Consider the following 23,001-nt stretch of genomic DNA (forward strand, 5'->3'; position numbering starts at 1 on the left):
ACCTCTCGCGGGCACCGCCGAGCCCCCAGGGCACCGGGCGGGAGAAGCCCTCTGCACCCATCCCCACGGGGCCCGTACCCGGTGCTCCCCGCCCTGCACCCTCCCCGCCCTCCCCGCATCCCCGCCCGCCGCTACCCGTGGCGGCCCGCCCGCGACCCCACTCCCCTCGGGCGCTGGCAAGGGGCAGGCTCGGCTTGTTCCTGCCTCCAACTTCGCCCAAGTTAACTCGGGTTTCCCCCGCCCCGCAGGGTCTGCCTGGCCTCCCGGCCCTCCGGTAGGGAGAGAGGGAGGGAGGGTGGGGAAAGGCGTGTCCTGCCTGGGCTGCCGCCGCCGCCGCCACCGCTGCTGGAGGCAGATCGGAGATATAAAAGACCTGGCCGGGGTCCGGCTGTGCTTTCAGTCAGCGCAGACGCTCAGGTCGTGGGGAGGGGGCGCAGCGGGGCGCGGAGAGCTGCTTCGGGACAGGCGGAGGCAGCGCGGGGCTCGCAGTGGGCAACCCCAATGCGTGGACTATCGGCTGCTGCATTATGCTGGAGCTACAGTTCCGCTGAAGGGAGTTTGCACACGGCCGGCTGGGCTGGACTGCAGCGCTGCCATTCCTTATGAAGAAGGCACAAGTGAGTGCGGGGCCAGGCTTCGGCGGAGGGGGGAGGCTGGGGACACCCACCTGCCCCGCGGCGGAGAGGGGCCGGGGGCGGCTGGGGCGGAGGGGCTGCGCGACCCGGGACAGCCGACCCGTAGAGAGTGCGCGTCCGCGGGGGTCGGTGGGGGCTGTGGCTCCCGGGCTGCCCGAGAGGTGAGGGGCGCCGAGGTGGGAACCGCTGCAGTGGGTGAGCGGTTTGGGGGAGCGAGCTGGGGGGAAGAAAAGAATTATCACTCGGTCTTGCCCTCGGCGCCCGCAGCCTGTGGAAAAGTTGTAGCAAGCGGCCGAACCGTCTGCCGAGACTTAAAAGACCTCGGAAGGCAGTGGGGAAATTGCCATAATAAATCAGTTGTCTGTGTTACCCGGGCGAGTGCGAGAACACGAAATCGGAGGCAGCAGCGCCGTGGCTGCGGTGTTCGGTGTCTGTCTCCCCGCACGCTGCCCCAGCGTGCGGCCCCGGGTGGGTGTCGTGGGAACCCTGGCATTCCGCCCCTCGCCCTCCCGCATCCCGCCGGAAAGTGCCGCTCAGTGCCTCGGCGTCGGCCCCTGCCATTATTTCTCCAGGTTCTGTATAGATTTCATTTGCTATGCTGTGCGTTTTTTAGAAAGAAGGATAGAGACAGACACGAGTGGAAAATTGTAACAAGAAGCAACTCAGGGAAACTAAAGGGAGAAAGTTTAAGGCTGGTCTTTGCAAGGTGCTGATACCCTCAATCCTGGTAAATTCCAGCGAGAGCCAGGACTGCTCCGGGAGAGAACAATGCATGGACACGCACACCGCTGCCTCCGCGCTGGGGGTTTCTGCCTCCCCCTTTTCTTCTTGGTTAGAAGCAAGATACTTTTTGCTTCCGTCTGTTTCTTGACAACTGCTGGGTCGCCTACACACCAGTAGCCTGAAGACACCTCAGCATGCAGCCATTGGAAAAGACATAAAACATATTTTAAAAGAAAGTGAAAGACCTTACTGAAGTATTTTGGGCAGTTAAATAATTTATCAAGAGGTGACAGGAATTAGAAATAGTCACTTTCTGAAATATTTAAATCTCAGCTGGCCAAAGCACTGGAGAATGTACCCATGTTTAAAGGAGTTATAACCTGAAGACTTAATTTTTGTGATGCTGAAGTACAGTGGGGTTTTATCTTAAATTATCAGCTCTGATTTTTAGCAGTGTATATCCATTGCTATTATTCCCACTAGATTACTAAAGATACCTTGTACCTCAAAACTGTTGTTTCAGACCCTATATACAAGTGTATTTAAATATACTGAATAGATTATTAATTGTGAAGGGCCTCTTAAAGTCTGAGAGCCATGTTTATGTGTGTTTAGTTATGTGCATTCATTTAATATTGGAATAGATAGCAATAAAGTCAGAAGATTGTTATCCTAGCCCATGGAAGCGTAGAAGTAGGGTTATTTCTATCATGAAGAAAAAATATTCAGCAAATGAATGAAGATTTATGAGTGCAAGTGTTTTATTATATGCAAACTGTAAACTTTTAAAAATTAATGGAGTACTTCTGCAAATTTAGAGCAAAGCAGGAACAATCCCTCTCTCCCAATAAACTGAGAAAGAGAGGCACTCTTGGCATTCAGGACCATATGGCTTGACTCAGGGGCTCACAAATCGTAGCCTATGGAACAGTTTCTCATCATGGTGGTGAAGCATCTGTCAGCCTTCAAGCAGTTACACTTCCTGCTTTTTGGATGCAGTGACAGACTCCTACTTCTCCAAAGGGTTATTTCCTATATTTTAAGGATTAGCAAACAAATGTGATACCAAACCACTAATCATTCCTAGAGGATCAGAGCAGGACATACTTCAAGAAGACTTTCCATTAAAATTATGAAGACCCTGTGCAAAGAGAGAGAGCAAGTGAAGCAGGTACAAGAAGGTAGACTTAAGCACATGGGGGCACTCGACACATTAAAGTAAATCTTAATCTATATACTGTCCTGTGGCTACTTGGGTCATTGCCTAGACTCGTAACTGGCATAGTGAAAAGAACAGGACTGGAAAGCCAGGAAAGAAGTTAATATTTCTTATAGTACAATATTCTGCAATAGACATAGTACAGAAAGCAAAAACCACAACATCACTGAGTCTTGAAAAGACTTGGTAATGACTGGATAGTGCTTAAAATAACTCAGAGATTCTGATGTTTAAGGTAATGTTGCACAGGGACAATATATAACTAGTGCAACTGAAGGAGGAGCTGAGTCACACATCAGCGCAATGAAAGTGCTGAAAGAACAGTTGTGCTGAATGCTAGACTCAAAGTGAGCGGGTTGGTCCCTTTGTTTAAATCAGTCTTAACCTGAGAAACCACTGGAAGTGCAGAAGCATGTTCTCCAAGTGTCAGTTCTAGAAGTGATGTTTTTGAAATGACGTAATTTGATAGACATATAACCCCCCTGTTTTAAATATACCAACACCTGGATTTTTTTTTTAAAGTCGTAATGACTTTAAAAATGTGATTAAGCATTTAGGGTCTAGTCATACAAATCCTTTTTCAATGGGGCTATTTCCATGAATTAATCTTATTGAAGGATTACTTGGATGAAAGGATTTGCAGGCTTATATACTTAGTAATTAAAACTATTGTCAGAAGTGAGTTTATGTCCTTTTACATGTTAATATTAAAAAAAATAAAATGTCACTGATGTCTGTACAGCCTTTTACATTTTGTATAAAACAGGATGAGTGATGCTAGTGTGATATGATCTTGCAAAAAGGTGTAGCAGTTTTCTGATTTGCTTGTTCATTGTTTGATTTGAAGAAAATCTAAATAGGATTAAGTTACTAAGAAATATGCTGCAAAGAGGGGTCACCTACGGGGTGGCTCTGAAGGCTGCTTATGTTAAGGTATCACAGATACATGGTTCAGGCACTTGATCTGCAGTGACTTAGATGCACATCCTCTTAGAAACATCAGTATTAAAAACGTCTTTGATCTCAGCTCAACTTTTTACCTCTGAATGTGCACATTATTGCTAGTTGTTCTTAGGCTGTCTTGTCTGTAGTATGCTTGTGTCACTGAGGTGGAAGCCTGTGTAGAAATTATTTTGGACCAGTACCTGGAAAAAGAATTAGACACAAATTGCCCATTCCAGTTTCATATGAACAGGCTAAATCAGAAACGCAAAGTAGATACCTGATACCTTGGTGCGAGCTTGCTTTTAGGGGAAATAGTGTGCTCTGATCACCAATCTTACTCATTATGCAAAAAAACCCTGAACATTAGGCACAGGAAGACATTTGGAGCTCATGATGGGTATAGATCTGCTGCTCATTAGATAGAAAAAGAGAATTTGCTGGAGCCAGAAAGATGTTGTGCTATTCACATTGAGCAATGGGCTATGTGTCCTCTGATCCCTTTATTTTGACTCTGCTTAAGGGATGCCAGTTTGTGAGTACTGCAGCTGGAAGGAACATCCTGGAATAGAGTCATATGGGGAATAAACAGCAGCTGACCTGGAAGACTCAAGTGGGGGGGGGGCATTTTGTAAGGCATGTTTGGTGATCTTCTTATTTATTTTTTTTCTTCACCTGCTTGTATTGTGGGCCTGCAAGTTCTTATCTTTGTGAACTATTTGGCACTTGGCTTTGTAATCTAAACTGAGGCCACTGACCCAGTTCTGCCATTGCACTGAAATCTAGTTTCTCCTTTTATGCACTGAACGTTAGTCCTTAGGTACAGTTCTGTAAGCTGACAGTGTCATTCTCCAAGCTTTGTTGTGTGATTTAATGGTATGCTGGCTCATGTAATTGCCATATTGTACGAAAGTTAAGAGTTGGCAAGATGCAGCCCTTGGCTTTGGACTGGCAATGCTCAGTATGCAGTATATAAACACAACACCCATTTATTTGAAGCAAGGCAGAAAAAATCTCTCTGCGGAATTCCATTTGAGTGTTGTGGTAGCTGACATGAAAACGAAAGTGCTTGTTTTCGCCCAAACCTGAGGTTAGTCAGCCTTTTAAACACTGTAAATCTGCTTGGTTTTTTTTCTCCTGGTTGGTTGTTTTTTTCTTCATGTGTTTGTGGGAAAAGGAGATGGACAAATGTAAGGTAAGTGGAGAAGGGTAACACTTCTCTTTAATTTTGTTGTTTGTCCTGTGCTTGTATTGCCTACCCAGTCACATGTAAACCTGCAAAACCAACTTTTGTAAATATCACCAATGTTGAAATAACTGGCTGCAGGGAGCACATGAAATACAAACTTCTTTGCTGGATGGTTTTTCTTATTGACAAATGTAAATAGTATCAGACATCTATTAGTATGTAAAGGAAAAGATGAGAAAACAAAAATAGTGTTAAGTATTTTGTTCGATTCAAGCTAGTAGCATCCATAATATCAAGAGGTCGATGACAGCAGATATGCTAATGAAGACATTAGTTCTACTGTATGTCTAAATACAAGCCATTTTAGGAATTCAGATTAATGAACACTTTGGATCACATTAATATAGGAAATAAATTGTCATCTAATTTCCTGCTGTTATCTGATAACGACTGAGTGAACAATTGGTTGCTGTTTCAGTTTAAACCATGTTTAAATCATACAAGGTAGGTGGATGTGGTAATGATTTTAAATCTGATTAGGAATTTTCTGCTCTATATGCATTTTGCCATTATTGTTGCTGTGTGGAGCAGACCTAATGTTGAGTGCAAGGTGAAAAGAGCATCAGGTCCAAGATGTCACTGCGGGTATTGCCTGAAGAAGGCCCTTGTGGTTCTCACAGCTTTGCAGCCGTGCTTTGGAGCACACTGTTTTGAGAAGTGGGTAAATCCTGGGCTTCCAACTATTTCATCACCACTTGAAGTGACATTAAAAGTAAGACCAGCTGGTGCAGGCTTGGGGGATCAAATGCAGGCTCCTCCCTTGTAGGTGCAATAGCTGATCACTAGTTCGCTGTGGCCGGTGCTCCTGGAAGGATCTCTCAAGCAGGTCTTCTGTAGACCCAGCTTTTACTTATCTCCTAGCACTAAACTTTGCTGCTAAAGAACACTTGTAAGCATACAGGGACTGCAGTATTTGGTTACTTTTCTCCATTTTTTGCTGTAAAACCTACTGGATGGAGAAGATCAGGTTTAGGACCCTCAAGATCATATTTAGCCCAAACCACAAAAACTACCCATTCTCCTACCTGTATAACAGTAATTCACACTGTATTTCTTAATGTTCCAGTGAAGCATTTCTAGGAGTCCAGCTGGGTATCTCAGTACTGTTCCATCTTTACTGGCTTTTCACTGATTTTGGGCAGCAGAGCTAGAAAGTCAGAGAGGGGGGAGTGCTAGCAGTCTTGGAGTTGGGGCAGGGATGGGCTACACGTTTTAGCTTAGACATGCTCTGCAAAGCCTGTAGGTTTAGGCTGCATTGTCACAATAGGATGAGTGTACAGAGGTCACCTTTGGGTTTGCGAACAACCTTGATTCAATATGGACAGAAAAAAGCTAATCTAGAAGAATTTACATGAGCATATTCACTGAAGTGAGACAGGTTCACATCTTTTCTTGAGTATCCTCTTAGGTCTCTGGGAAGGTTCTACTATCTAGTTTGTCTTGTTGAAGCTGTTATGTTGAAGGTTTATTTGTTCAGTCTTGAGGGTGGCTTACATATGAGCTAGGAATGTGGGGGGGACTGTATTTCAGACAAGTCCAAATTCACAGATTGTGAATCATGCCACCCTCTGAACCTCCATTCAGAAAGATTTAAGCATTTTCAAGTCAGAGTCTGAAAATATCAGTCTGTTTATTCATGTAGCTTTGACAGTCCTATGTGACTGAACCTGGCTTCAATGCAATCACCTTAACTGTCTCAGTGACAGTAAACCTTCATCCAGTGCCTTATTTAGTGGACGCTCTTGCTTTTCATTTTTTCTGTTAACATCAGATCCAGGGATATCAGTTCACTGACAGTTAAGGCCAGGGATAAGTTTAGTCCAATTACCTTTATCATCTCTTCTTTAGATATACTTTAAGAAGCACTGTAAGTATGGCTTTAGAAGCACCCTAAGTATAGCTTTAGAAATATGTTCAGAATATGAGTGTATTTATTGTGGACCTACATTCTGCATTTGCTGTGTCTGGAATCTCTCTACTCGGTGTAGTCAGGATTAGTTGTGCTGATAATCTTCCAGTGTCTTTCCTCCTAAATGAATGACACTATTTTGTAATTTTTCTCACAATCTTGTGCTTCCTTGATAGGAGCAGACCAAGGTATGTCTTCCATTTGTGTTTGCAGCATGATACATCATTGCTGGATGGATTCTTTGGTCTGTTTAGGAACACATGACTTCTAATTACTTCTGGGAAAAAGTTATTCAGGCAGTATAAGTCAGACTGTGAAACTAAGTAGTGCATGTCCTGACAATCTATCTCTGTTTAAAACAGAAAATGAACTCTGCAAACCATGCAGCAACTTTTTTTGTTAGAGTTACTTCTGGAAAAAAGAATGAACTTAATGATGTGTATACAGCACATACCAAAAATATGGAGTAATACCATGATATAAAAAGTTTGTTTAAAAAAAAGTTAATATGATATATAAAAAAACTGTAGTATATTAATATATAATATTAATATAAAACAATAAATATTATAATGTTTATTGTTGTACAGTGCTTGTAAATGTAGAAGTTTTAAAGTGTGTAGGGAAGTTTATTCCTCCATTTCATGTTGATCCAAAAAAATTCCTGTCTCTTTATGGAGATTTCATAATGGTGTATAAAATGGGAGTAAGATATCAAGGTGCTGACTTTTGTGGTCTAACTGAAGTATGACACTAAGGAGTCAGGCATGATACATTTAAATTAATAATATGCTGTATATATGCAAAATAATTCACTAAATGAAAAGAAGTACTTAGAAATTTAGGGAGATTGAAATTTAAACATGCTAATAGTCTATTGTAAAGAAGTCCTAAGTTCCAACCCTCTAATTTCCAGCCTCCATTTGCTTGTTATTAAGTGAACTCAGCAAAATTTGTCTTTTGCATTAAATGGTAAGCAGACAATATTATGCATTATGTCTTTAAACTGATATAGATCTGAATGTCAGTTCTTCCTGAGATTTGTTTTTCTTTTACTACTTTGAAGCATGCAGGAATAGGAACATTAGTCAGCCAAATGAAATTAGGAAGCTTGTATAACACTGCTTGGCACCATATTTCATTTGGATTAAAAAATATGTTCCTGAATAAACAGAACTTTTTGATGGTTATTTTAAAAAGGAGGAAAAAAATATATCCAGTATTCATAATTGCTGTCTTTTTCAAGTTACTGTGGTTCAGCAATGTATGGATTGCATTTGCATTCTAACAACAGTAACTATCGGCACTGTAACTGGCACTAGTTTAAATGGTTCTGAGGGGTATTGCTTCATTTTCCAGGAAACACAAACCTGTCTTATAAACCGTAAGCTTAAATACTGTCACTGAAACCGTTTGATCTTCTGTATTATACTCCCTGGTAAAGAATGTGTGCTAGATTTGCCGTGCAGTCTCTAAAAATTCTGACCATAACTGTAGTCTGTTCTAAACTTTAGATATATTTCTTTGGTATTTGTTCCACTAATAGCATAACACTGCACAGTGAAAGCCCTTGTTTCAGGCTACTGAACAGGATACTTGGTTATCCTGCAAACTTCTCTCCTCTCCCCGTTAGGATAAAAAACTAACTTTGTTTCTTTGTGCACCTTTCCTGGCCTCCACTGTGTTTAAGTCAGCATTCTCACTTCTTATAAACTTCAACACTCCTAACATCTAAAATACCGAAGGTGTGTATATCAGCATCTTTTCTCCCATGCAGTTTAAGCTTCATCTCCAGTGAATGTTCTCTACGTATTTTCATAGGAGTCTATCCAGTGGTCATTTTTATTTCCCATTACCTTTTTGAGGCCCACTTCAAATATTAGTCCTCTGAATAACCTGTTGTTATTGTATTTTGTCTCATCTTTAAAAACAAAGTGTCTCAGGATTAGAATGAATCCACTGTTCTGTGGGATGTGTTGCATTTTTACATTATGACACTCACCAGCTATTACTACAGGAGAAGCCCTCTGAAATATTGGTCTGCCGTTTCTAGAAGTGACAATACCTTTTGCTCTGTAAAGTCAGTAATTTTCTTAATATATTAAGAAAATTCTTGCCCCCCCCCCCTTTTTTTTTTTTAAGAAGTCAGATACTTATTGAGACCAAAGGAAACCCTTTTAGAAGTAATTGTTATTGCTTTCCGCTGTATCTTGCAGCTTTGTTACCTAACCAAGTCAGAAATACCTGATTCTGTGATTTCATTTGACCTTTAAAAAATTCTAACCTAAAAAGTTCTTTCAATCAACTGAAATGAATTTCCTGTCTTTCTTCTTTTTCTCTTCTCACACACGGGTTTTAGGGATCAACTAGGCATTTGCCAGTAATAGTCAGTTTGTCTACAATACTCTTGGTCATTTTCCACTTTAATGTGATGTTATTGACATTTACGAATGGTGACATATGTGAAGTTAATCTATTTTATCCTACTACAATCTAGTTTATTTCTGTTGAAACAAGTCCATTGCATCCAAGAACATTATTTCAGTTACTGTCAAACTAGTATCTGTTTAAAGTGCTAATTATCAAACAATTATATTCTTTTTGGCTTTATTTACTATGATAGTCGTCTTCTCAGAATGCATACTCCATTACTTATTTCAAAGTAAATGGCACAATTCCTACAAAATTGGGAAGAATTTTTTTTCTGTACAAGTTGACGAATATCACTCAAGTAATCTTGCTAAGAAATGGCATCAGTTATGAAAATACAAGTCTTACTGGAATTTTAGAGTGTATACATTAAAAAGTATATGTCCTGTGGAAATTTACATCAATCTTTTTGATGATGGGTTATATTTTCTGTGACTTTGATATTTTCTTTTCCTAATTAAGGAAGCAAAAAAATTTTATAATAGGCCAGGCAACTTAATGTGTGTTCTTTAATAAGAGTGATCCTAGGAAACATTTGAGAACTAGGTGTAAAAAGAATCTAAGAAAATCATGTGATATTGTGTCGATATTTGTATGAGTTTCTCTATCAGTGCATCTGTAACAAGGATGCTGTTGAAATGTACCAGAATAATTTCGCTACTGACAACTGCATGTTCTAATTCACGTGAATACTTTTGACGAATGTAAAGCTCTATAGGGTGTAATCACACTACACATGATTTGCAACCCTATTTTTTTAATAAGTAACCCCTATGAAAATTATCAGTAAAATTAAAGTAAAATAGCAGTTTTTTCAAGATGTTGCATTCTGTTTTATTGTTGCAGATGCTGTGAGGATACCTAACATTTTGATTGAGTATATTTAACTGTGTTACTGGTTTAATGGAATTATATTTTATAGGCATGTGTATCTAATAGGCATTTATATTTCTTCATAACTGTACAGACTTGGGGAGCTTTTTTTTCTCAGATTATTTTTTTTCCAGTTACAGCTGCATCTTCATAGTCATACCAAGCTGCAAACTGAGTGATTCAACTTCTTTCAGAATGTTTATCCCACAATTTCTGTGTTTTTTAAGGAAAACCACAGGTGGAGATTCAGGTTTAAGATTAGATATTTACAGTTCTCTCTAGTTAGCATAACTCAAGCAAAAACATCCAGACAGCATTTGAATTACCTTAATATTAATTCTGTGGCCACAATTCCACGATGACAAAGATAGCTGGGATACATCCTATGTCTCTTCGCTGTAAGCTGAAAGCACTTGCATGTTGGTATATATCATGGAATGTACCTGTTCTTCCTGGAAACGTAGGAGAATTATGGGGAAACACAAATACCAGAAACGCTTTGATGGAGTTTGTAGTTGTCAGCCTATACAAATCCCAATCAAAACCAAAAACAAACTAAAAACCAACCAAAGAAACACCCTAAACCCACTCACAAACCCCCAGATGTTAAAAATACAATTTGTGTGAACAGGTCTAAAGTTTGGGGGAGGATATAAATTATAATTCGGGATTATACATCGGGTTAAATTTAGAGTAAAGGCAAGGTGTTTCTAACTTCATAAAAATAGGTGATCCTGGTGTTTTTATATTTTTTAAATTTTCTTATGTATATAGTAACTCTTAACACATTAACTCTTAGTTCTTGTCTTTAGAGTCAATGAATATGTTTAAAAGATTTTTCTTACCAGCTTGCCTCTACTGTTGTGTTGTCAGCAGATCTTGCTGTATTTAAATCATCAACCTTGGTAGAAAGATGATGGTAAGCTCTATATTAACAGAGTTCAATGAAAGGAGTAGAAAAGCCCAGATCCTGTAAAAGAAACGTTTTCAATACACTGAAAGTCTTTGTATATCAAAATGGATGCATAAGAAGAAAGAATTGAAATTACTTATTTAGATTTTTTTTTTTTAATAAAGATCTATGAAGAAAATCCTAAGTAGCCCCATACTGTATCTCTCTTATCATAACAGTTTGAGGAAAAAACTACTTAGGACAGAAAGCAAAGTGTAGGAATAAGTCATTAATTTGTAAAATGGCAAAAACCTAAGAGGTAATATTCTCTAATTGTCACTAACCTCATATAGTTCAATCTGGTAAGAGGGTTCACAGATTGATGACAATATGTGCAAGCTACATAAGTTACTCAGGTTAATTGAAACTAAAAGAGATTCTGAGGAACTTTGTTAAGGTTTAGAGAAGATAGGAGAACAGATGGCATGATGGCAAATGGAGTTCGTTGTGTTGAAGAGCAAGGGGATGCATTTTGGAAGAAATGTTTTGAATTAATTGTAACTACATTAATAATGGCAGTTTCAAATAGTTATAAAAGCTACTTACAAGCTCTTTTCTAATGTTCCTGTAGCAATGCTTGGTCAGGTAAAATGAGTGAAAAATCCCTGTGTTGTACCCATAGTAGAACAAATCAGCCAACACAATTGGATGCAGTAGGAACAGGAAGAAATTTGCAAGGGGAATGCTTTTATGACGGTGATTGTCAACCACCCTGGAAGAAGTTCTGTTTTCCCCATTGGAAAAAAAGGGCATAACAGAAATAGGGGTCCAAAAATAAGCAAAAGTATTATATGGGAAAAATTTGCACATGAAGGGGACTGAAAGTTGATGGCAGGAAACTACTGAATGATATGCAAGAAGTAGAGAGAATGATGGCTGGATATTACTTAGTACAAGAACAAATAAATATTTAACGCAGATGAAAATCAGAAGATGCTGAAAAGGGCAACCTTCACCCACAATTACTACTCTGGAAAGGTTTTTGACACTAGATATAATAAGACTTGAAACGAAGCTTCATATATGTTAGACTGAGCCTGAGGGTCACTTCCAGCAAAAAGGGTAGTCCTAGTATTCTCATCGTTGCACATCTCATTTCCTTCTCCCCTCATTCCTCAGGGATTACTTTTTGTCTCTGAGCTGAATTGGATAGTCACTGTCTTTGAATTTACTGACTTGATTTGGGGTTGGGAAGGAGGGAGGGAAGGAAGCTGTGGAGAATGAGATGCTGAGATCCCTCTCTCAGCAGCAGGAAGATGTTAGGTTGCTTCAGACCATCTCATTAACCTCAAGTGAAGAAAAAGGGATTATACACTTAAGTAGGTAAAAAGCCATGGTTACTTGAGTTTACACTCTGAGCTTGAAAGGTTGTTTATCTTCTAATTCATGTGATTAGGAAGAAATTTTCGTATGGGCAATATATTCTGTAAACGTCAATGATCAACTTTCTTCAGATTTTGTTGGCCACCAGACCGATCCTGTACTGATCTGACACTTCTTATTTTCCAAATCGTCGTTGTAATTGTACAAGTCAGATTTGGCCTAATTATAAACTCAGTTTTATATACAACCATCTGCCAAAATTACCATCTGTAACAATTCAGCCCTTAGCTTTGAGAAAAGGAAAACACTTTAAGATGTATTGTAGCTGAACTCAAATTACATGTGAAAATAATGACAACTGAGACATTTATACTGAAAGATCGTTCTTTTAGCATGTGACTATGAATGGTGAGAACTCAAAATTTTCTGCAAAATTGTCATGTTGCATAGCTCCGATCATCGAAAACCAGTGGAGTTTCCACATACTATCCCTGAAAGATACTCTTGAATAGCACTTCAGTATCAACAGGAAAAAAGCACTTAAAAGTGTGTTGTCCCCTTTTAGGGGTGCATAGGAATCAAAAATATACTTGAGTTTCTGATGCAGTAATGCAGTCATTGGCTTTTTGTGTTACAGGAAGCATTTTGATGAGTCCCATCCCATTTTTTTGCCATCTTCAACTTACATTGTCCTGGAAAAAAAGAACATTACACGTGGATTGAAATTCCTAAAATGACCATTCTTACAATTGGCTTTCTTTAAAAAAAAAAAAAAAAAGGCAAAAAAATAAAGGCAAAAAAACCATAATACTCAGGAAAATAATTTCAGAAAGAACTTTTAAAATTAACAATGGCATGATACATTTTAGTAAATACTGAAAAACAAGGACATTTTTACCATATAAAAATATTTTCAGTTTAGATTAAAAACTTGAAAAAAATATAGTAGATTTTTTTTCTTACTCATATACGAGCGTAATTAAGACAAGGCAAAATGTGTTTGTAATTCCAGCTTGCTGAGGTAAATAGCTTATTGGCTACACAGTGCTTCCATTGTCTTGCAAGCATACTTAAATGTTTTGAAGATTAGTTTCTAATTTGATGTGTCACTTACCTGATTTGTCAGCAGTCCCACAAGCTTCAAGGCATTTGACATTAATCTCATCCATTGGTCCATCACTTTGGATAAATATTCTTTTCACAAAGAAATGTAGATCCGTTCTTAATGTACTATTTTCTAATAACAATGTAAATGTGAAATTGTGCTATCCTTTTACAGATTATTACCTTAAAGCTAAATCATTCACTTTGGTTTTGAGTATGTGTAGAAAAACATACAATTCAAATTATGTAGAAAATGAGATGCTGTCTGAGAGCTTAGAGCATTTTTGGAAGTAAAATTATTTACTGAGTAGCCTTCATAAAAAAATATGAGAGAATTGAGTTGAAATCAGGATCTTGAAAAAGTTGTGGTCTTTTTTGTTTGGGTTTTTTTTTCTCCAATCAGAAAATGTTTCAAATCTGATTTTCTTTTGCTCTGTGTTATTTGGAAATAGATGAGATAAATTTGCATGATTCTCACAAACATCTCTTGGAGCACTACTAGTATGTCTAACTCAGCTGACCAGGTACAGTGATAAGAAGTACAAAATAAGTATCTAGTGAAACCTCAAAAATATATCATTTAAAATAGGTTTAGGGAGAGTCTAAGCCTAGCAATGTTGTTTCTGAAGGGCTCATTGAAACTTTATTTGATTGTTGACAAATATGGAATCATGGGCTCCAAGTTTTTGAGTGGTAAGGTTTAAATTTACACATTTCTTAGAGAAATAACCTAACAGATGTTATGCTAGCTATTAATTAGCTAACTACTGTACTAAGAAATGCTGTGTACAAAGAAGAACAAAATTTTTGTTGCGACACATGAATTCAACATGTTGAAAGTCTTCAGTGATTTTCCTGTATCTCCTGATGAAAGAAGATGAAAACTTAGCACCAAAGTCAGGAGACGCAGGTTTCATTTTTCACTTTTGTTAGTTTTCAGTATGCTGGCTTTTAAGCAGGTTTCCTGTAGGTGCTTGTAATCTTTTCTGCTGACAAATTGTCTTCCTGAAACTTTTTGCAGTTTTTGTAAAAATTGACTATAGATTATTGTTAAAATGTCTGCAGTGACTGTTTATGCGGCCAGAAGCTGACTTCATTGCCTAACAACACATGTTGGAAACAGAACATGGTGTGGAAAGGGTTATGTTTTTATCTTAAAACTTAAACTGATTCTAATGAATGAGGCACTGTTATGTTGAGTTTTCCTCATTCATTCTCTTTTGGCGCATACTAGGTCTTCTGTCTTCTATTGACTTAGCATTTACAAGATACTTGTAAAACATTGCATTAAATCTGTAAAGCCATGTTTCTAAATCATGAATAGTACATCATTATTAGACATTATGTGGAATATAGTAAATTTCTCAGTGAAATGAAAATTAGTGAGAAGGAGCAGAAATTCAGGCTTCACTATGGAATACCATAACCTGGCCCCATTTTTGCAGTTGAGTTATGTAATGGTATTCCCTTTTCCTAGAGTAGATCAGTGTGTGTGAAATACTTTTCATCCCTGTTACATACCCCAAGGTAATCGTTTATGTTTGGAGTAGTGCTTGTAAAAGTATGTTTTGAATTCTAAAAGAACTACTAACAGCTTTTATTACTTATGTTCAAAATTTTAGGTGTTACTATTGATGATAGAAGGAAACCTGAAATATCTTTTAAGTATTTTCCGAAAGATCCAAGATTTAAAGCAGTGGAAAAGCAGAATGACCTTCTTTCATGGATGTTATAGTTGGTGTTGAAAACTTTTTGACCACAAGCCTGGCTAACGATCTATTTGGTTTTGGGGGGGGTTTTTACACCTCTTTGTCCTGGTTTCATCTAGGATATAGTTAATTTTCTTCCCAGTAGCTGGTATAGTGTTGCGTTTTGGATTTAGTATGGGAATAGTGTTGACAACATGCTGATGATTTTAGTTGTTGCTAAGTAGTGCTTACCCTAAGTCAAGGACTTTTCAGCTTCTCATGCCCTGCCAGCAAGAAATCTGGAAGGGTACAAGAAACTGGGAGGGCATATGGCCAGAACAGTTGACCCATACTAGTCAAAGGGATTTTCCGTGCCACATGGTAAGCTACCATATAAATTGGGGGGGAAAGCTGGCTAAGGGCAACTGCTGCTTGGTAACTGACTGGTCAGTAGGTGGTGAGCAATTGCATTGTGTATCACTTGTTTTGTATACTCTAATTACTTTATTACTATTGTTACCATTATTGTTTTCTACTTTTTCTGTCCCATTAAACTATTTATATCTGAACCAATGAGTTTTCTCACTTTTCCAATTCTCTCCCTGATCCTGCTGGAGAGGAGGAGTGAATGAGCAGCTGTGTATTGGTTAGTTGCCATCTGGGGTTAGACCATGACACTCTTCACAATACAAAATCACTTCCCTCACCAACATACATGTTACATCAGAATTTGAAATTTATCAGCTGAGGTTTTGGGGGATCAGAGTGAAAACTTCTCATTTCCTGTTTTGAACCTTTTTAAATGGATGCAGGAATATATCCAAAGAAGCCAGCTTTTGTGAAAGTAAATTTGGAATACCTTTTATGTCAGCAGTTACTTATCAATGGGAGAAACTACTCTGAATAAAGAGGAGGGATCCCATATAAAGGTTACTGACTTACTGTTGATTTGCTCATCTTCACTTTAGAAAGCAACCACCTGACTGGATACTGCATCCATTGTGACAATTGCAACAATATTCAGTAAAGGTTTAGGGTAATCCTCTATTTTCATTTGCTGAAGCGGAGAGAGGAGAGCCTGTGAAACTAAGGTATCACAGAGAATAAATAAGTACAATTTGTAATCTGAGAAGAGGTAAGAGAAAGAGAATGTTTTGTTTATTTTCCATGAGTTTTTTTTTTTGGGGGGGAAGGTGTTTATGCTGCTTTTGTGTCATGAAGCAACGAAAGTTAAATAGACTTTTTAATTATGCTTAAGAAAGACTTAGTAGGCTTGATCTTCACAAGTGCATGAAGAGAAAAAAACAGAAAGATGGAAGTAAAAATATATAAGCGAAAGAGCAGTGTTGCTGCAAGAACACATTGATATAAACCACTGCCATACTCTTAGACTGGATAGCACAAAGCTTTTAACCATCAGAACAGTGAAGATCTGGGACAGTTTCCAAAGATTCACCTCGAACCCTGTGTTCAGTTCTAGGCCCCTTACTACAAGGAAGACATTTGGATGCTGGATGGTGTCCAGAGAAGGGCAATGGAGCTGGTGGAGGGTCTAGTGCACAAGTCTTGTGAAGATCAGCTGAGGGAGCTGGGATTGTTTAGCCTGGGGAAAAGGAGGCTTGGGGACACCTTATCACTTGCTACAACTACCTGAAAGAAGGTTGTAGCCAGGTGAGAGTCAATCTCTTCTCGTAAGTAACAAGCAATAGAAAAGAGGAAATGACCTCAAGTTGTACCATGGGAGGTTTAGATTGGACATTGGGAAAAATTTCTTCACCAAAAGGATGGTCAAATACTGGAACAGGCTGCACAGGGAAGTGGAGTCTTCAACCCTGGAGGTATTTAAAAAACATATAGATGTGGTGCTTAGAGACATGGTTTAGTGGTGAACTTGGCAGTGCTGGGTTAACAGTTGGACTCGATGATCTTAGAGGTCTTTTCCAACCTAAATGATTCTGCGATTATTACTTCCACTCCCACTTTACTCCTCCCCTCTATTTGGTTTTATCCAGTCCTATTAAAAATGTACGCTACCTTATCAAAGGAGTGGGATATAACGGAATTGTTATTGGCAGCCTACCTATTTCAGGAATTACCTGAAGCCCACAGTGACTCTGAAAGCTGATATCTGCTGTGGAGTGGTGGCAGATAAAGTCAGTGAAGAGATTTATGCTCCAAGAATACCAGTCTTCTGAATACCTGTTGAGGAGAACTGCCCTGTATTCTGATATCATTCTGATATTACTGATATCATTTGCCTTAGTAGCAGATGATGCCAGAGCTTTTCTGGACGGACTACAGAGTACCACATTTGCCTGATGTTGGTCATAAGATCTTCACAATGACAGAGGGACTGAGGAGAATGGCTGGTGCTGAATCCCATGATCTTCATCATGATGCTAACTATATCATTAGTGTACCCTCTGTTTCTCACCTTACCCTGAGTGCCCTGGTAGACCACCAATGTAGACAGCAGCTGTAAAAAGTCAGTATATTAATAGTCTCACAATGTAGAGTGTAGTACTGATGTGAAAAATTATCACCCATCAGCACTGTCAAAGCTTATGCTGGTGTTGGCATATCCAAGAGATTCAAATAGTATTCTTTAATCGCATCTAAGCTTGTAATTGTAAGGATGTAATACAATTAAGGTAGGCGGATGAAACACACAGTCTCAACTATACTGGAATCTAGTTTTAATCCGTGTTCAGAAATTATCCTCTTGTAGTGAGGTGTCATATCAAACAGGTCAGAGAAATTAGTTCTGAATTTATATCCCTATAAAGATACAGCACCAATTGGGGGTGTTGTCAAAAAAAATCAGTGTTCAGAAACAGAATAGAATGAAGTACCAGGGAGGACATTTTCATTATGTACATGAGTTTTAGTGTATGCCCAGTATCAAAATGGCTGTTGTTTTCGTTCTTCCTGATAATTATATTTTTTTTCATTTATTTTGTCAGTGTAATAATTCTTCCAACCTGAATTCCATGTAGTTTGTAGCAGATGGAAAAGATCCAGTACAGAATTTCTGAAACAAGTTTTACTCCGTTTCCTTTACTGGTGCTTGAAGGTCTAAGATTAAAAAAGGTTACTTTGTATATATTTTCATTATAATTCAAAAGAATATTCCACATAGTGGACTTTTTTTGCATGAACTTGGCAAAGATGCAAGACCTCTGAAATAAATCTTTAGAAACAGTCTTTAATTAGTTACCTTATTTAAGAGAATGTCTTTTCATTCCCTGAGGAAGTCAGATCATCCATCTCTATACAGTGTGAGAAGCTTGTCCTCCCTGCAAAGATAATCTTGTACCTTACGTTGCCTTCTCCTTTCAATTACTTAAAAATGCCTTTGGATCTATGCTAGAAAACTCTTCAATAAGTTCCCAGGAGGGGAAAAAAAAAGACAATTTCCTCTTTGGAGTTTATTAAAGGTTTTGTTGAGTCAACTGAAGTCTGATCTTCTGCTTATTTCTATTTTCACTGTGCATGTATTTTGAATCTCAGTGTTTTTGTTAACAGAACAAGTAAGTATAGGCCTTTATCACTCTAAAATTGGATAGAAAAATTAAGAATTTCAGTAGCAATCCTGGATGATTGTTATGGAATTTTACAACTGAAACACTTTTGTCCTTTAAAACTCCTGGTTCTTTTACAGAACTAGAATACCACCTGATTGATTATTATTATCAGTAAATACTTATATGGACACCATTAACACAAGTTCCAAAGGCAACATTCATATATAACTACCTGTCTCTTGGTAACTTCACTTGCCAGTATTTGAGAACTAAACTAACTGGCTGTCATCCAGGATAGATCTAGGATGCATGGAAGCTGCCTCATTGTCAAGCGAGACTAAAGAATGGACAGAATTTATTGTGGATCAGATAACATTTTTAAAGAGCCAAAACCTACATTTTTAGAACAGCCAAATATTTTGCAATGGTATCCTTGCAGGGATTGAAAATAAATATGTTAATTTACACATTAAGGAGACGGTTTTGTAGTTTACTGGATGTAATTACAAAATACCTGGATTGCATTGATTTGCAAGGCAAACTCTATATCAATTTGCACTTCTTGCTTATCATGTTCATCTTGGCTTCAGCTGAAACGCACAAACCAAACTCAGCAGGAGTTTGGGTGCACTTCACCAAGTACAACAGTAGCACACTGGCTGGAACAGCTGGCTGCTTCTGCATCTGTGGATAAGAGCTGCAAGGGGTAGAGGATGGTAGCAGTTGGCCTGAGGTTCAATGAAATGAAGTTGGCACATAGTCTAAGCAGCTTCCTAATTTTCCCAAGATCTGGATGGTGGGAAAGAATGGTGTGATTCATGACTTTCTCAGCACTGTAAGACTATATGTCTTAAATTTGTCTGTCTCGGGAAATAGATGTGCATAACTTGGCAGAACTAGAGAATTGTTTCTCCTTCCAGCTGAAAAAAAGAAAATAATTGAAAAAGTAGTTCTGTAGTAATCCCAAGAACAGCTTTGGGACTATCTTTTATCCATTGACCTGAATAGAATTATTTCCAATTCACTAACAGTGTACTTTATAAGGAAGATGGTCTACAAGGATCTGAATACAATTGGGTTTGCTTTTGCACATGTGGCTGGCAGAGTCTAGCAAGTGCCACTTTAGCATTCTGCAACCAAATGAGCAATTAGATGAAAAGTCCTGTTCTTGTCAGTTATCATTAGGCATTTTAGGAGTTCCATATGGGTAAGCAAGTTAGTGAAAAGGTGTGGGAAAAGAGGTTCTGTGGTTGGGAAAATCATGTAAAGGCAAATACAGAATTGTCACAAAAAGATCAAACAACTGTGAAAGCAGGTTGCCTGTCAAACTCATTTGAATGTAGGGAGCAATGGCACCTTTCCCTGCTTATATTTCTAAAAAGAGCTTGCTAATTTCCTTCCCCTTTACCCCTTGAAGTACCCTAGTATTATGTGTTTGAGATATTATATAATGAATTGGGTAGAAAAGTATTATATGTTTTGTAAATAACTGAATATATGTTCAAGTATATCTCATCTAAACCACTCCAAAACTTACCATGAGAAAGAGTGACTAGCATTTCTATAGGCTGTGTTTAAATTAGAACCTAAATAAATTGCTCTTATACTACACTGCTTACTTTTATCATCATACTCTCTACTATATATCATCGTTAAGAAAAACGGAGTTGTGTCAGTCACCAGAAAAGTATGCAACTGTATTTTGTAATCATAATAAAGCATGTAGGGTGTGATCCAGAGATTTTTAGGTGTCTCACCCCAGCAGAGTGAGTCACTGAAATGGAGCTAGCCAACGTTTTGTTCAATGTACTGCTAAAATGTTGTTCAAGAAAACTCACATGATGACTGGGGAGCTTTCCAGAAGTTAAGGTGCCCAATGGGAGCGCATGTGTGGGACAAGGATACACATAAACCTTCTAATACCTGTTCAGTAAACATGTATTTTTTTCTGTGTTTTGTCTTGATGGTATAAAATGCATAAATGTTCTAAAAAATAAGGAATGGGAATACCAATGTACACCTAGTTTACCCCTTTTATCCAGAAAGCCATCATAGATAGGAAAGTAACTTCAGTGGTAGATGTGTAGATGTGGTGCTTAGAGATATGGTTTAGCAGTGAACTTGGCAGTGCTGGGGTTATGGTGGGACTTGATGATCTTAGAGGTCTTTTCTGACCTAAATGATTCTATGGTAATAAGAAGGTATATACCAGAGGAAAAGAGTCCAACTCCCATGAGTTGGAATTACCTTAGTTATAGGAATCTTAACCCGGGCCTGACACTTGTTAGTGAGCACCCTAGCTGATAGGCTATTATATTTGGTGAAACCAGTGCCAGTCTTTTGATGGGCAGTGGATGTACACTAGACTTAATGCTTCAACTGTGTGTAACTCCGTGTTAACACAGTGATTCCTTCAGCTACTCTTCTGGGTACTTGAGAGTGTGTAGGGACACTGCCAGTTCCAAATGTGGTTGTCAAAATACTTCACGGTTTCCAGTGGTCATGGGTGGGTGACTTCTTTTTCCAAACTTAACTCACTTCTTGGGGGACTTGAGCAATGTCTAGCATTTAAGTAGTATTTAGGCACAGCCTAAATGTATTAGGTTACCACTGTCATTTGCAGGTGTGAAGGTATCACTGTACACCATGAAAATGGGAATTGGATTACATTCTGTATAAATACTTTTCTTTCATTTTAAGATTTTTCATGCTGACAGTTAATTTCTTAATTGGTTAAAGACAGTTCTTCCATGACTTTTATTATTTAGTCTCTATCACAGCTAAATAAGTAAATAGATTAGTAGACGTAGGAAAGAATTACTGTGCTTTAAGCATTGCAGTGCTGTGTGGTTTTAAAAAAGAAGATGAGAAATATCTTTCTTGCTATTTTCATTTTCTCTGAACCTCCTTACAAAAGGCTTTTTGAAGCATAAGCATGAACATTGTTAGCTATCCATGACTGACCAACCGATGTTGTCCGTGGCAGAAGTTCACAAGCTGTGCCTCAGCAAAGCAGCTTGCAAACACTTTCTGATGAGCCAATATTAAGAGATTTTGCTACTCCAGCATTAACAAAATTGAAAAACAAATTTGGAAGCCTGGCCCAGGCTAAATGTTTTTCCACATTGTCAGCTAACCCTACTGCAGCCGTGGCTTGGTTGTGGTTAATTGGGTGATTTGCTCAGAAAACTAGGCTGAAAAATTCTATGGCTAATATGACTTAAATGCAAGAAATTTTATAATGGAGAACCCATTAATCTGTGTAGTTATTACCTTTCCCTATGTTTAGTGCTCTTTGCAGTTTATTATTTCCCTTTTTATATGATTTCTCCCTAGTTGTGATTAGAATCATTATCAGAACAAACTAGATATTTGGCAATGTCCAAACTTTCCAATATTTATTTTATTTAGTAATGTGGTATTCCCCTTGTTACTTCCCACTTAAGGAATTAGCTGAACATTAACCAGTTGATTATCTTTGATACTCTATGAAAGAGATGCTAAACCACTCATTCAGCAGTGTTTGTCAACACTTCAGACGGTAAATGAAGAATATAAATGAAAAGGATGTTGGTTTACATCTGAAAGGATAGCCTTCAACATATTGAATAGCTAGCTAAGCTTCTAAAATGCTATTTCCTGAAATTCTACATTGTGGCTTACAAGCAATAGTGCAAATCATTTTCAGAATTATCAAATGTGTATATTGGAAGTCTTCAGTTTTAATTATCCTTTTCAATCTAATCATGATTTTTTCCCTTTCACAAACTTAAATATTCAGTATTTAAGAGATTGCAGAATCTAAGAAAAATTAAATAATTTTTGAGCCAAAAATAGGAAGAGACCCTTTGATATATGGGTCTGCCTCCTGTCTGCCATAGTTCTTCAATTTAATGCTAATATATGATGTGTGATTAAATCCTGAGGGCAGCTTTGAAAAATCCTATGTTAACTTAGAGGTAATTATATATGGAAATCCGTTGTGAGTGCTGTGTGGGTAACTTTTATTTATGCTTAGTAACGTATGAAACTGGCATCTCTATTTATAAAGCTATTGTTTAAGGTTCCCTTTTGTTCTGTCCTTGATTTAATTCAGTCTATTCAAGTTTTGCTCAAACAGCAGGTTTGGTCATTAGTAAATACAGCAAAAATAGCTTAGCTCTTTGATCTGTACCATCTTTACGTACAACATGCCTGAAGGCATGTGTAATATAAATATTTTGTAAGTGCAAATAAATAAAGGATTTTGGATAATAGGCATGTTGAAACTAGCAGTATTTTGAAGATTTTCAGTTCCTGTTGGATGACACAGGGAGCAAATAAGCAAGAAAAACCTCAAATCTCAAAATTTACAAATCATTTGGTTTTAATAGCAGTTATAAAATTCCTGTGTTTTTAAATCCTATTATTTACATGGGGGGAAATGTATT

At 38.1% G+C, this 23,001-nt stretch overlaps 1 protein-coding gene across 2 annotated transcripts in view; it reads left to right on the forward strand.

Annotated features, from left to right (window-relative positions):
- Positions 1-340: 340 nt before the first annotated feature.
- The window catches only part of KITLG (KIT ligand), a 56,359-nt gene continuing 33,698 nt past the window's right edge, over positions 341-23,001 (forward strand). For both annotated transcript variants that reach the window (XM_027666924.1, XM_027666935.1), the window contains exon 1: positions 341-617. In XM_027666924.1, coding sequence (XP_027522725.1) covers positions 603-617 — 15 coding nt within the window. In that variant the 5' untranslated portion in view covers positions 341-602. The remainder of the gene's footprint in view (positions 618-23,001) is intronic.

Source organism: Corapipo altera, unplaced genomic scaffold, assembly GCF_003945725.1.
Source record: "Corapipo altera isolate COAL_440 unplaced genomic scaffold, ASM394572v1 1, whole genome shotgun sequence".
Classification (NCBI taxonomy): domain Eukaryota; kingdom Metazoa; phylum Chordata; class Aves; order Passeriformes; family Pipridae; genus Corapipo; species Corapipo altera.